Genomic DNA, 16,254 nt, shown 5'->3' with positions numbered 1-16,254 from the left:
ATGTGGTCACCCCAAACCCTTAACCCTTCTCTCTTTATACCAGTTATAGACCAATCTCAAAATTACTGCTTATTACTAAGATGTTAGAAAAGGCTGTCGCTAAGCAGCTCACAGCTCTCTTGGACAAATACAGTATTCTGGATCATTTTACTAAAACAGCTCTTGTTATTATGCGGTGATGCAGGAGAACTGATTCCGGTTCTGGTTGTATTTATCTGAACTATCCTTTCCTGTGCTGTTTCTAAGTTCAGGTCCTCTGCTGTGAAATGATGTTTCTGTCAAAAGTTGTGCATGAGGAAAAAAAACATGATCCCAGCAAATAAATTCATTACATAATCACAGGTATTTGTTGCGATTCTGCTAATTGGTTCCACTTGCACTTGTGCTACAATCAGCTGACTTCACTTTGTGTGTCAGAGAATGAAAACAGTGGTGCAGTCTACAGCGTAGATATGGACGTTACTTTTATTTTTATTTCACAAAAGGATGCAAGTGCGATTGTAGAGTGCAACAACTATGTTATGCTGCTAACACAACTTTGGCTCATTGCAAGCATCTGCACAGACAGCATGCTAATATCGCAGCAGATGGCCGCAGCAGATGGCCGCCCCTCCCTGAGCCTGGTTCTGCCGGAGGTTTCTTCCTGTTAAAAGGGAGTTTTTCCTTCCCACTGTCGCCAAAGTGCTTGCTCATAGGGGGTCATATGATATGATTGTTGGGTTTTTCTCTGTATTTATTATTGTGCGATCTATTGTACAATATAAAGCGCCTTGAGGCGACTTTTGTTGTGATTTGGCGCTATATAAATAAAATTGAATTGAATTGAATTGAAAATTGAATTAATAAAAAAAGAGAGAGAAGAAAAAAAGGATTATAAAAAGTTAAATCCGAAAGCACTGCTAAAAAAGGAACAGAGCAGTGCGAAGTCACTCTTCAGCCTGAGTTTGTTGAGTCTGGTCTATGTGAGTCCTGTAAGCTACCTTCTTGCTGGGTTAGCAGTGCTCGAAAACCTTTGCACCCATTGTATCCTGTACTCATTGTAGTCACACCTCTTCTCCCTAGACATCAAACTGTAGAACTCAGTTATTTAGGACAAAACTCTCCACCTCCTTGTAAGTAAAGCTTACAAGTAGAGCTCTGCTTTTCCATGTGAATTTGAGGTTGGCAAGAGTTTGATTTCTCTGTGTTTTCTTTACTGGGCTGAATCGTCAACGTCCGTCTCTGCATTTCTTTTTCAAGTCCTCATAGAAGGAAAGGGTGAATTCCTCCCATGACAACCCTTTCTGTTTCTTAGCGGCAGCCAAGACAAAACTCTTCCCCACTTAGCCCAAGACCACCAGACAGTTTCTTCCTAACACACACACCTACCTCTTTGCCTTCTTTAAGTCTATTATTTTGTCTGTTTCTAGTTTCTTGGTCATCCACTCGGCTCCACAATATTTCACGAGGCCTGGCTGACACTTTGTTTTCCCTCACTAGGCTAGCTATGCTGTCCTTCACGTTAGAGATCAGACTTCCTGCTTCCACGACTCTTTGTTTGAAGCGAGCTCGCAGTGTTTTTGAGTTACGTGGTGTCAGATTACTGTACTAATTTATCACTAGTATTACTTTGATACTAAAAATTCTTGAAAACCTTGGCATGTTTTGAAGCACCCACATCCAGTCTTGTTATGTGCAGTTACAGTGTTTCCTGCCGATTGAGCAACATTTTATTGGCAGGTTTAAATATCTGTATTTTTCCCAAACTTATAATTGGGCCCTTTTTTTTTTTTAACCCTAAGAGATATGTAAGATTGTACAACAGATTAATGGAACAGCAGTGCAGAGGCTCCAGAACTTGTGTCCTGAACCTGTGCCTCCATTTTAAAGATTTCTTCAGCACTAAAATGATCTAGTGACAGTTCTTAATATTTCCAATGCCACACGAAACAATAACTGTTGGAGGTTTAGGATTCAGCTGTGGGCGCAGAGAGCCACCCATGAGAGCACGTGCAAAGCAAGCACGCCCATGTTGGGATGACTTCTTTGTGTGCATGGCTGCTGAGTTCCTATCCATCTACCTGGACCCGTGAAATTAAATTAGTTGCCTGAATTGTATTTTTTGTCACACTTGACTTTTGATAGAAATGTAATTCCATACTCTTCCTATCCTTTTCCTACGGTGTGCCATAAGGTTCCATTTTGGGGTTTTTACTGTTTCTGTTAAATCTGCTCCCTATGCAGGACATTTTAATTGGTATTTGGATGTCATCACTGTCATTTTTTTTAATACTCACATAATACAAACAGGATATCTGTAAGAATATGCACGATGTACAATACTTGCAAAAGTCTTCTTATTTATTCTTCAGCACAGCCTGAACACTGTCAGGCAGCTTTCTGTGATTTCTGTAAATAACCCTTCAGGAATAGGTGTCCAGGGTTCATTCAGATCTCTTTGATGTTTTAACAATGTTGAGTTCTGGGTTCTGGGCATTTCATGACTGATGGTGTTCTACTGTGTCCCTTTTCTTCTATGAATGTTTTTATTGCACTGGCAGTGTGTTGATAAGGTGCTGGTTAACAATTTTGCACAGTAATGTTAAGGTTTTAGGCAAAAACATACTCTGATGCTAAGAGGTCAGAATCAAACACCACAGGTCTTCTAATAGTCAGCCTGAGTGAATGGGATATATGACAAGTGAAGCAGAGGGGAAAAATGCAGTGAGTCCATCAGTGTAGCCGACGAGGCTAAAAACAGAAGGGGGCCGAGTGCAGTTATCCTCGGTGATGTCATGCAGCCAATGGCACCCCTCCCTTTATAGTCATCAGACACTGCCATCCTTATTCACCTAATGATGCTGGATGGATCCTTTCCCTCTGCAGGTGCTTTGGAAGAAAAGCCTTTATGCTAGCAAAAATCAATTACTAGAAAGTAATTCTCAACCAGGAGGAGCTTTGCTTGAAAATTCCTGAGATATGGTTCATTTCAATGATAGATCGAGATGCTGCGGTGACTTGTTTTTGGCCTCTATTTCTGATCTCTGTCAGTTGTGAAAGGGATAACCAAAACTCAGTTGCTCTTAAAAACAGACTGGAGGTCTAAAAGATGCATGCCTGGACTGGGTTTCAAAGCACACGCACAAAAATGGAGAGGATGTGATGAATTATTCATTAAGTATGGGCCTATGATGAGTCCAACGCGGTGGGCTGGTTGTGTGACAGCTTACTGTAACACATAATGATGTTATCTTGTTAAGCAACCTCTAGAGCAGGGGTCCCCAATCCCAGTCCATGAGGGCCGGTGTCCCTGCAGGTTTTAGATGTGTCCTTGATCCATCACAGCTGATTTAAATGGATAAATTACCTTCTCAACATGTCTTGAAGTTCTTCAGAGGCCTGGTAATGAACTAATCATGTGATTCAGGTGTGCTGACCCAGGGTGAGATCTAAAACCTGCAGGGACCCCAGCTCTCGTGGACTGGGATTGGGGACCCCTGCTCTAGAGGTTAAAAATGACTTCTTTTTGCATTCTGAAGTCAAAGTAATTATGATGGAGGCAAAGAAAGTGAGGTAGAGTCATGTGAAGAAGAAAGTATGCCCTTGGTCACTTTAAGGTTTTATATATCAGGACTTAATAAAAAAAATCTATCACTAAGCTCTCTATAACAGCAGAAGATTTGGCAGTTTGCTCTGCTGTGGAGGAACCGGGATTCTGCCCTGAGGACGGACCCAGACAAACACCAGCAATCAGAGGAATAACACCAGACGCTCAATCAGATCTAACAGTTTTATGTATTTTTTTAACCCCTAATAAGTAGAATCATCATTTTAAAACAGCTTTTTGTATTTACTCAGGGTATCTGTGACACTATAGCTTTGAAGAACACTGTAACCAAAAGCATCTCTATAGGCAGCGTGTTCAGATCTTTGAAGAATAATTTCTCCAACAAACTGTTCTTCTTTCTCATTGTGGTCTTCATATTGCTTTTCCAACATGTTGAATATCCCCACTAACAGTTGCTACGCCATAATTCCACTGTGACGTTCTACAGTGACAGCGTTATGGGAAAATTTTCAAACCGGCTCTATTAATATGCTGACATATCTGAAGACATGGGGGACACACAGAGAGAACTGAAATGAAATATAGGTTTTTTTTTCAGGTTCCATTTTCAGCAATTGTTTGGGTTCAGGTCATGGCGGCAGCAGTCTGAGCAGCATTTGGAAAAATAACGCTTTACTCATAAATATATATATTAATTAGTGTGTAATTGTGTCTGCCAACAAATTGAAGCATTCTTATACACTTATCATTAATTAATTAAGAATACATAGGAACAGTCACCTGTGTTTGGAAGCTGCCATGTTAGCCCACCACCCTGAATACAGAGATGAACATCGCTGTTTCACCTGTGTTTTATGTTCCCTTTTGACAACCTCCTGTAAAGCACCCTTGCCCTTGTGCCAGAAAATCATGTTTCTCTTCAGCACTGTAGCTAGGCTGACAAAAGGTCAGCTCTGTGGATCCAAGCATTCTTTTAAACTGATATAGTAATGACTGACTGACATGAACTTCTTCACAGATACATTTTTAACCATTACAAAAAAGGTACTCATAACATCATGTACAGCTACTTTCAATACCGTTCATATTTAGACTCTTTTTTTCTCCAATTGAACTTTCTGAGTAAATTTTAGTAATTACTTTCTTTAACCATCACGTGACTTTTAGACCCCATTCCCACAAGACTGCTCATCAAAGTCCTACGTTAAATTAATGATTCAATCTTGAATATCATCAATCTAGAGCTATAGCTATCACTTATTTTAGTAATAGAGAATTCCACTGATTAATCAAGTAATCAGATAAGAAATACTTTTGCCTTATTAATGAGTAATAATAAATATTCAAAAGAGAAAAAATCAGGTATTTCAAATTGAATTTCTCATTAGTTTCCATTTTAGAAATTGCAATGTTTTAACAATTGCAATGCATACAACATCTGCCAAATGTATCTAATATAATACTTACGTGCCTTTTTTAAAGAAAACATTTTCATAAATGCAAAAAATAAATAAATAAATAAATGATCAAGTACAGTTGTATCAAATAAAATAAAGTATAGTAGTTGCAACCTAAACTAACACTTTCTGACATTAATAGGAGGCAAAAGAGTTCTGACAGTGTTGTATCTGCTGAATGGCGTCTTGGAGGCCTGTGGTACGTAGCCACTTAACAGAGATGGATTGATCTAGGGCTGCAAAGATTTGAGTAATTTGAATACCTTGATTATAAAAAAATCAACAAAAAACAAACAACCTTTATTTGTCACATACACAATTATACAGAGTACAACATGTAGTGAAACTCTTGTGTCCGAGCTGTGGACAGGCTGCAGACGTAGCCGCGCCATTCCAGGGCTTTGTTTTTAGAATGAGGGGTCTAGCCAGGACCCTTACTGGATACTGGGTGGGAATCGAACTTGTGACTCCCGCTCCGAAGGTGTGTTGTCTTACCACTACACTATCCAGCTGCCAGAAAAATCACTTTTGCAACAAATTGGAATGTGAAGGAAAGTGAACTTTATAGCTGCTCCATCCACTGCCGTTTGTTTCATACAGTAAAGGTACAGAAGTAAGGCTACATCAAAATATACAGAGGAACTGTTAACCTGCTAACCACTTGCTGAAGGCTCACGGCAGTAGTTAAACCATTGCCAGACCTCAGTTCAGCATCAGATACTGTTGACCATAATATTTTATTAAAGCGATTAGAGCATGCCGTAGGTATTACAGGTACTGTGCAGTAAAACAGATAACTGATAATCTACAGAGAAATGGTTTGTAGTTTAAATTATTTATTTGAAAAGTATTCAGAGCCCATCACAGCACAGAAACAGTGTTAGTGAAGGTTACAAATGATCTTCTTATGGCCTCTGACAGTGGACTCATCTCTGTGCTTGTCCTGCTAGACCTCAGTGCAGCGTTCGATACTATCGACCATAATATCCTATTAGAACGATTAGAGCACGCTGTAGGTATTACAGGTACTGTACTGCAGTGGGTTGTATCATATCTATCTAATAGACTCCAATTTGTTCATGTAAATGGAGAGTCCTCTTCACACACTAAGGTTAATTATGGAGTTCCACAGGGTTCAGTGCTAGGACCAGTTCTGTTTACATTATACAAGTTTCCTTTAGAAGACATAGCATATATTGATGATACCTAACTGTATCTGCCCATGAAGCCAGATATCAAACACCAATTAGTCAAACTGAAGTAGTGTCCTAGAGACAAAAAAGAGCTGTGTGACCTTTTATTACCTGCTTCTAAATTTAGATAAAACAGAGGTTCTTGTACTCGGCCCTAAAAATCTTAGAAATATGGCCACTAATCAGATACTTACTCTAGATGGTAAATAATAAATAGATAGGTAAATGGACCGGTTCTCATGTAGCACTTTCCTGTTCTATCTGGCATGCATTACCTTGGTCTCTACTAATTACGTTAAAAGTACATGAAACAATATAAAAATAAAGGATAAAATAACTCTTGGAGTTAATCACTCATGTATCATTCATATAAGGTGAAAGGGACTTTCATTTTTGTACCTTTCTCTCCAGGTAAAGTCAAGAGAAATAATCCTTTCCCCTCCTGTCCTGTTCCAGGCATTCGGGCAGGCATACTCCACCCAGCGTAAGGTCGCAGAGGATGGGGAGAACAATGAGGAGACACTGTTGCAGGAGTCTGCCACCAAGGAGGCCTACTTTAGGGGCCGTCTCCTGGAGCTCCAGTTGGAACTGAATCACAGTCGAGTGGCTGCCTCCAGCGCACAGGCTGACAGTGAGCACCTGAGCAGCGTGCTGCAGGACCTCAGGGAGGTACGGTACAATCATAAGGCTCTCATATTTAATAGAGACACTTACTCTGGAAGTGTAGACTTATGGATAACTTGATTGAGTGTTTTTAAAGTGTCATCAAAATCATGATCATGGTATGTTTAATAAGACTCGAAATTCGATCACAGACTCATCAGGAAATGGACTACCGAGTTCATGGACCAAGGGGCTGGAAGGACTGTTTTCTCAGAGACTTCAGTACAACCAGACTTTAAAAAGAGTACAGCTTTAAAACCCTTTACATACAGTCATGACCAAAAGTTTTGAGAATGAATCAAACATTGGTTTTCAGAAAGTTTCCTGCTTCAGTTTTTATGATGGCAATTTGCATATACTCCAGAATGTTATGAAGAGCGATCAGACGAACTGCAAAGTCTTTCTTTGCCATGAAAATGAACTTGATCCCAAAAAAAGCCTCCACTGCATTTCATCGCTGCCATAAAAGGATCTGCTGAGATCATTTCAATAATCTTCTCGTTAACACAGGTGAAAATGTTGATGAGCACAAGGCTGAAGATCATTATGTCATGCTGACTGAATTAGAAAAGCAGACTGGAATCGTTAAAATGAGGGTGATGCTTGAAATCATTGTTCTTCCTGTTAACCATGGTTACCTGCAAGGAAGCATGTTATTGTGCTGCATAAAAAGGGCTTCACAGGCAAGGATGTTGTTGCTACTAAGATTGCAGGTAAATCAACCATTTGTCGGATCTTTAAGAACTTCAAGGAAAGAGGTTCAGTTGTTGTGAAGAAGGCTTCAGGACGCTCAAGAAAGTCCAGCAAGGGCCAGGACTGTCTCCTAAAGATGATTCAGCTGTGGGATCGGGGTGCAACCAGTGCAGAGCTTGCTCAGGAATGGCAGCAGGCAGGTGTGAGTGCAACTGCATGCACAGGGAGGCGAACATTTTTGGAAGATGCCCTGGTTTCAAGAAGGGTAGCAAAGAAGCCACTCTCCCCAAAAAATCCATCAGGGACAAACTGATATTCTGCAAAAGGTACAGCGAGTGGACTGCTGTGGACTGGGGTGAAGACATTTTCTCTGATTAAGCACTTTTCCAATTGTTTGGGGCATCTGGAAGAAGAAAAGGTGAGCGCTACCATCAGTCCTGTCTCGTGCCAACAGTAAAGCATCCTGAGACCATTCATGTGGGGTGCTGCTTCTTATCCAAGGGAGTGGGCTCACTTAGTATTTTGCCAAAGAACCCAGCCATGAATAAAGAATGGGACCAAAACATCCTCCAACAGCAACTTCTTCCAACCATCCAACAGTTTTGTGAAGAACAACGCCTTTTCCAGCATGACGGAGCACCGTGCCATAAGACCAAAGTGATAACTTAAGTGGCTTGGGAACAAAGCTCTGAAATCTTGGGTCCAGGGCCAGGAAACTCCCCAGACCTTAATCCAATTGAGAACTTGCAATCAATCCTCAAGAGGCAGGTGGACAAACAAAAACCCACTAATTGTGACAAACTCCAAGTGTTGATTATGAAAAAATGGGTTGCCATCAGTCAGGATTTCGCCCAGAAGCTGATTGACAGCATGCCAGGGCCTATTGCAGAGGTCTTGAAAAAGAAGGGCCAACATTGCAAATACTCAAAACTTTTGACCACGACTGTATATGAGCTTCATTCTTCATTTTTTTTAATGTCAGTTTTTCATGGTTTTATGTGGAGATATACTGTAATCCATCCTTCACCTTCCCTCTTTTAATAATTTCATCCTGCAAACTCTAAATACAGGTTACATTACCTTCCTATCTGTGTCATAAGCAGCATGCAGCTCCAGCTCTCTTTTTGTGCTGTCTTAGCAGAGCAATGAGATGTTGGAGCTACAGCGGACCCGAATGCGAGAGGAGATCAGAGAGTACAAATTCAGAGAGTCACGGCTTCTCCAGGACTACACCGAGCTGGAGGAGGAGAACATCTCTCTGCAGAAACTGGTGTCAAGCCTTAAACAGAGTCAGGTACAGACAGTGCTCAAGTAACGTCATGAAACTGTTTCAAAGTGTATGTATGATGCTGAAGGTCATTACACTTTAGCGCTGTCTTTGACGTATTAGCTACAGTTACCAGACAGTTATGTCTATTCCCTGCTGGCTCAGCTGTCAATCAAAGGTGTACTTATCTACTAAGAGGTCCAAAGGTTAAAGAAGCACAATTCATCTAACACAAAGAAAAGATTACCCTTCTATGTCCCTAGCTGCTGCTGACAGTCATCTGTCTTTCTTTATACTTCTTTTCTGAGTGAACTCTGAGAATCCATCCATTTGTCAGTGTTCTTACCCACTTAACCAGCAACAATTGCAGGGGAGTCAGGAGCCTGTCCCAGCTATATACCAGGTATGCCCATGCAGATGATAATGTGTGGTTGAGTTAGAACAAACAGGTGGAGGGTGGTCCTGGGTACAAAACTTCCGGGGCCTTTCTGTGTCTGTAGATTTTCTCCTTGTCATCTAGTATCTTCTCACAATCCAAAGATATGGATATAAAAGAAATGAAGCACATAAAGTGATTTAGAATAAAGGTGAAGGTGAGATTTCTTTATTATCTCCGATCCATTTCACTTTCCTGTGGAACTTCCAGTTTGACAAGTAAAGCATTAAGATTAAGATTAAGATTAGTCAGACGCTGAGCATGTGCAGCATTTCAATATTAATCCACTGTCAGACCAATGTTTGTGGATTCACTGCATTGTATTATGGAGAATCTTCAATCAGTCAGTCACCACGGTTGGTTTTTCTACCTGCTCAGTGTTAAATGCCTTGGAGTGGTTCTCCTCATATTTACATCACCGATGTTTTTCTGTGGCGGTCTCTAAATTCAGGTCATCCTCTACCTCCCTTACTTACGGTGTCCCTCAAGGTTAGGTTTTGGGGCCTTCATTGTTTTTAATATATCTTCTTCCCCTCCAACATATATTGAGCCCCTTCGAGGACATTTCCTATCACTGTTATGCTGATGATATTCAGTTGTGCATTTCTTTTAAGCCCCAAGTCTTATCTAAGCTCCAGCTTCTGAATGACTGTTTAGATTCGATTAAACGCTGGATGGCTGTTAACTTCCTCCAGCTTAATGAGAGACTGAACTGAACAGAAAACTGAAGTCCTTGTATGCGCCCCTGACAGATTTTTACCTCAGATAGTGAAAGCCCTTGGTCCTCTTTCGGTGTATGTTAAATCCTCTGTCAGGAATTTAGGTGTACTTTTTGACTCGACTGTCACATTGGATGGTCATGTTAAATCTCTGGTTCGGTCTTGTTTTTATCATTTAAGAAATGTTGCTAAATGGTTAAGCCCTATTGTATCTGAACTGGAGATTGCTATACATGCATTTATTTCTTGACGCTTGGACTATTGTAACTCACTGTTTATGTGTCTAAGCACAGGTTTCCTGGAACATCTGCAGGTTGTGCAAAACACTGCAGCTAGGCTTTTGACCAAATCCTCTAAGTATTCACATGTGACACCGTTACTATCTCATAATTCAGAGCCCATATTAATATCCTGGTTTTGACTTTTAGAGTTTTGCACTAAGAACTGTGGATTCAGTAGTTGCTTTTAAAAAACAACTCAAAACTCACCTTTTTAGAATTGCTTTTGGTTAAATTTTGCCTGTTTATTTTGTCTGTTTTATGTTTTATGACTTGTTATATTGTGTTATATTAATAAAATTTTACTTGTATGTATATCCCAGCTGTGATCTTCTTTTGATTGGTGTGATTACATTTATCTAAACATTTAATAAAACCGTAGTAACATAAATTTACAATTGTTTCCATTTAAAGAGGTGTCATATTTTAAAGCGATGTTCAGTATACATACCTTCCATTGGATGAGGAACATCTGTAGGCTTTTGACATAAAACTGAATATAATATTTGGGGCTTTTTAGTCTTTATTATAAGAGGACAGTTGAATGGACAGGAAAGCAAGAACACAGCAAAAGGCCTAGGGTTGGACAAATATGTTACTCTAATTTTGTTAAAGTTTTATGTTTTTTTTTTGTTTGTTTGTTTTTAATTGAAATACTGATGAGTAATTTTGTGGGGATCATGTCATGGAGTGGGTTGGAGGAATTATTATTATCCAACATTGTCTTTATTTTGGACAACATTTGCCTCTCCGACACCACCTTAAGAGAGTCCAGCTCCCCACAACGTTGCTGGCCTTGCGGATCAGTTTATTGAGTCTGTTAGCAGCAGCAACCCTCAATCTACTGTGTCATGTGACCACAATAACAAAACCTGCGTAGCCTGGTGAGTGATACCAGCAGCAGGAGGAATGTGTTTTTTACAAAGGTGGACCTACTCATCTTCCTTCTTTGGAAGGATGACACTCTGGGCATCAACATGTCTATCTAAGCTTAAGTATGTAAAGCTTAAGTATTTAGGTTTCCAATTGCACAAAATATACGCATAAAGTTTAGAATAAATATATCTTGTGTTTACAAACATTTCAAAGCAATTGTGATTTTAATATAGGTTAATCACCTAAACAATGTAGCAGTGTCTCAAAATAAAGGTTCGTACGTTTGAAAGTGAATGTCCACTCTTGTTCAGGTGGAGTATGAAGGCCTGAAACATGAGATCAAAGTTCTGGAGGAGGAGACAGAGCTGCTGAACAGCCAGTTACAGGATGCACTGCGTCTGAAGGACATCTCAGACGCCCAGCTGGAGGAGGCGCTGGAGTCTCTGAAGAGTGAGCGCGAGCAGAAGAACCACCTGCGAAGAGAGCTTGTGCACCACCTCAGCATGTGTGATGTGGCCTACACTGGAAGTGCAAATCTAATATTCTCCTCAGCACCGCCCAGTGGCACTGCTACCCCAACTACTCTGCTCTCCCCAAACACAGAGGAGCCAACAAGGTGGATATCACACCTACAAACACAGGCCCACAGACATGTCTCCTTGACCTAGTGCTGTAATCAGACTGTAATCTGCAGAAATGGGAGAGTAAGGGGGGGGCAGCAGTTACTAATTGGTCACTGGCCACAGCTGCTTGTGTTCAAAGGTCGTTGCTTACATGAAGTTGCTTTAAAACTTTTCTTCTTACTGTTATTGACACTATAGCTTGTGACAAGACACTTTCTGCTCTAATCTGCCAGATGTAACGGTCACCTTCAGAGTGGCTCAGGACCAGTGACGGCTGTGGGCTCAGCGCTCAGGGCTAACGGAGAGTGCAGAAGGCAGTGTCTGAAAACTGAGGGGGCCGCCACATCAGACCTCCTTACTGAGATGAACCTGACAGAGATTCAGAAGCTCAAGCAGCAGCTGATAGCGGTGAGTTCTAATGATATCATCCTGACATGTAGACTAAGGAAGACAGTCAGCTTAATAATTATAATAGTTTATGTCACAGTAAATTAATCTTTAGTTGGTTTGAGTTCTACAACTACACCCAGTCTGCTTCACATTACCAGCAGTGAGTCAGACTGCTTTGTCACCAGTGCTGTTCACAGCATTTATAGACAGGCTTTTTAGGAGCAGTCAAGGCGTGGACTGTTTGGTGGTCTCAGGATCTCGTCTCTGCTATTTGGAGATGATGGTTCTGTTGGGTTCATCTGCCCCCGGCTTGCACTGGAGTGCTTTGCAGCTGAGTATGAAGCAGGTGTGAAGAAAATCAGCACCTCCCAGTTTGGGCCCGTGGTTCAAGACTGTGAAAGCACAAAAATGCACGAGTTTAAGGATGTTCGTGAGTGAAGGGAGAGTGAAGCAGGAGATAGAAAAAATGATATCATAGATATAAGTAGAAATTTGCTTCCTCTGAAGTAGGGTCGAGCTTAGAGAAGAGTTGCTCCTTCCCCTCATAGACAGAACAAGGATGCCTCCTGAGCATCTCGTGGGTGAGGTGTTCTAGGCTAGAAAAATGGCAGACCCAGAGCATGCTGGAGAGATTTACTGACCCTGGGTCGATTACACCGAGCACAAAAAGTGTTTATTTAATATGACTAAAAACTGTGAGGATGATAAATAAGCTTTTAAGGAATAATGTAACATGTACTTTGAATAAAAGTACAAAAAAACAACAATAAAAAAATCTGCTTTTCTTTGGATGACAGAACTAATAATGCTTTAAGAAGAAATATATCGGGCTATTATTCCTGTTTTGCTGTTATGACTAGAGATGCACTGATGTCTTCACTCACTTACATGCAAACAGCGCAGCATGTGGCTCGCCGCTGTGCACAAAATGTGCATGAAACACACCGGTTCATAATGGTCTTTTGGGATAACTGTTCCTGGCTGAAAACTGGAAATCAGTGCATCTCTAAGTGTGATTCTCAAAGTAAATTATTCTTGTGGTCTCCAGGAAGCCCAGTTAGTAAGAATTTTTTGTAAAATATATCAGTGAGATAAGGGCTAGGCTAACAGCTAACGTCCACCTACACTTTAGCCACCAACAGCTAGTGGCTTCCAGGTTGCAGCTTGCTGCTTCTGGGTTTGTTTCCACAGTTGCTGATGGTCTTTAGTCTGAATTATTGCTGGACAATCCCATTCTGGTGCCAGACAAGGAAAGATTTCTAGGTGTCGCTTAGATAATGATAGTGTCATTTTTGAACGGCTGTTTCAAACATGGACAGAACTATACACTCGGGTGACCATATTTTCATTTCCAAAAAAGAGGACACTTGGCTCAGTCATGAAGAACTTTCTTAAAGAAACATATTTAACACATTTAAACGATGCCTTCTCTGTGCGGTTAATGAATTGTGAAATAAAATATGTAATATAGGATTTTACAAGTCAACAAGTGGAAAAAAAATAACTTAAAAGCTTCTGGAATTAAATAATGGTACAGAAATAATGCCTCATCTGCATAAGAAAAACTACCAGTACTGGGTCGGTACGAGGGAAATTTCTTCTGCAGTTCGTCTGAAAAGATGCACTTGCGTTTTGGGATCTTTTAAACATCATTAGGTGTGTTGCTGCACGCTGTCAGTCCCGTCTGTGAGCGCAGAACAACTTACAAGCACTCACAAGGCAGCAATTAGGGGATGACGTCACACACGGGTCCTCTGTCGGAATATAGGAAAACCCGGACATTTTTATCAATCTTGAAAATCCCCCCAGACGCCACGGACAGAACATGAAAAGTGGACATGTCCGGGGAAAAGAGGACGGTTGGTCACCCTACTATACACGATCTTGGCAGCAAGCACAGGCTCAGGACAATTGCTTCCTTAGCGGGTTCTAATTCACATCTTCACATCAGTAGCAGCGTAATCTTTGGTTTTCCCCTTTTAATATGTTTAGATATTAAAATGATTTTTTCCAGCAGATAGTCAGATTGTGATATCTGTGCTACTGTCACTGAATTGGTTTCCATTTAAATATTGTGTTTTTATTTTCATTTAAACAGCCTCCCAGCTTATTCAGAAATGGGGTTGTGGTTGCACCTCTTCTTATCTTTTTACTTTCTTAGAACAATTATGTTGACATCACTGTAAGCTCAGAACTGCAGTTTTATTAAGTCGCGCGGTATACGGCTTTCCTTTATCGTGCAGTTGTCTTCTTCAGGTTGAACGTGAGAAAGCAGCACTGATGACAAGCCTGCAGGAGTCCCAGACTCAGCTGCAGCACACCCAGGGGGCCCTGACCGAGCAGCACGAGAAGACCCTCCGCCTGAGCCAGAAAGTCTCTGCTCTCCGCTGTCTTCATCGAAGGGTCAGCCAGGAGGCTTGTAGCAGTCCCACCTCTCAACTCAACTGTGAAAGTCTGCTGGTGCTGGATAGAGACGATGAGACTGAGGAGGAAGGAGAAACTGCAGAGGAGAAGAGTAAAAGTCTGGTATTTTCATACCAAACACCCAGTCTGGAGATCTTGCAGTGCAAGTACCGTGTGGCTGTGACAGAGGTGGTGGAGCTCAAGGCAGAGTTAAAAGTGCTCCATGAGAAGCTTGCTCAGTGTGTGGAGGGAGCAGTGGAGGAGAAGCCAAGGCAAAGCAGTCAGCTCCAGAAGCTGGAGAGACAGGTTGCCTCTCTGGAAAAGAACTGCCGGGAGGGACGGGATAAGGTAACAAAGCCATACTGCCAGAGAGTCTGTTTCCTCTCCTCTCCTGTGAGTGTGTGAGAGTGAATTTTTTACATTCTCTTTCTTTACACTGTGACCTTGATGTGAAGGTAAGATTAGTTTTGCCAGTTTCATTAATTTGTGTGTTGAGTGAATAAAAATTAGTGGATTGTGTTTGGAGGCCCTCTGTAGAGAGAACTGGCCTCCCTGTCTATCAGACTTGGGGTTGGTGGTTGCAGGAGGACAAGTGGAAGTTATACCAGCTTAGGCAGGATGGTGATGTCAGCTACAAACACTCATTCTGCCACAGAGTGCTGGTGACACCAGCTCCTGCAGTCATGCAACAAACAGCAGGCTGCAAACCTGAAAACTGATTTGGCAAAGTTGCAAGAATAGTGCATGAGAATAAGGAAGTCTGCTGACAGATAGGTGGAGGAAAATGAAGGTAGTGGACAGATGGGGAGTGAAAGCTGAAGCTGAACTCCAGTGTGTTTGAATGAAAGCGAAGAGATGATTCTCTATTCCAGTTCTCAGATACTGAGTAACAGGGTGACACATTCATTATCTCTGTTTTGAAGAGAACAGCATTTGGTTACGAACAGTTAAATAAACAACAAAGATTTCATGGAAAGGATGAGGACACTGAGTAAAGTAAGAGGGGGAAAGCACTTGTACAATAATGTGGGTGAAGCACAGATATCAACGGTAAAGAGTAGGCTCAGTGGTAATGGTAGGAGCAGACTGGAATATACCAACTATCCTTCAGCTGATAGCAATGAGAAAGATTTGTTTAACTCAGGGGTAGGAAACTCCAGGCCTCAAGGCCTGCAGGTTTTAGATCTCACCCTGGGTCAACACACCTGAATCAAATGATTAGTTTATTAGCAGGCCTCTGGAGAACTTCAAGACATCTTGGGGAGGTAATTTAGCCATTTGAATCAGCTGTGTTGGATCAAGGACACATCTAAAACCTGCAGGACACCGGCCCTCAAGGCCTGGAGTTGACTGCCCCTAATTTAACTAATGTCTTAATAGGACAGGCAAAGCTGAGCATTTGGCTCACCAGAGGGAATAAGATGAAGGAAACGGGGTCTGTCAAGTCAGAAATTATGTTTTGGTTGCTATATATCATAAAGTGATATCTGATATTGAGGAACCGGTTTCTATCTGGTGATTGATGTGTGTATTTGATTGATTGATAATACTGTATTCATCCCGAGGGAAACAGTTTTAAAGGCTGCCGGGCGATCCAGCACCATCATGAGTATCCCTTCTGACCATACATAGAATACACAAACATAACACTGGGAAGACCGGTTAGAGCGGTAAGAAAAAAAAAAAAACCAGTATACACAATACACAAG

At 41.3% G+C, this 16,254-nt stretch overlaps 1 protein-coding gene across 1 annotated transcript in view; it reads left to right on the top strand.

Annotated features, from left to right (window-relative positions):
• LOC116313919 (protein bicaudal D homolog 1-like) overlaps positions 1-16,254 on the top strand; it is a 31,750-nt gene that overhangs the window by 4,499 nt on the left and 10,997 nt on the right. The window contains exons 2-6 of the mRNA XM_039598455.1: positions 6,654-6,866; positions 8,692-8,847; positions 11,441-11,745; positions 11,986-12,160; positions 14,399-14,893. Coding sequence (XP_039454389.1) covers positions 6,654-6,866; positions 8,692-8,847; positions 11,441-11,745; positions 11,986-12,160; positions 14,399-14,893 — 1,344 coding nt within the window. The remainder of the gene's footprint in view (positions 1-6,653; positions 6,867-8,691; positions 8,848-11,440; positions 11,746-11,985; positions 12,161-14,398; positions 14,894-16,254) is intronic.

This window comes from Oreochromis aureus, linkage group 15 (genome assembly GCF_013358895.1).
Source record: "Oreochromis aureus strain Israel breed Guangdong linkage group 15, ZZ_aureus, whole genome shotgun sequence".
In the NCBI taxonomy this organism is placed as follows: domain Eukaryota; kingdom Metazoa; phylum Chordata; class Actinopteri; order Cichliformes; family Cichlidae; genus Oreochromis; species Oreochromis aureus.
The sequence above is the reverse complement of the archived record's forward strand: the minus strand, read 5'-3'. Positions and strand labels throughout refer to the sequence as shown.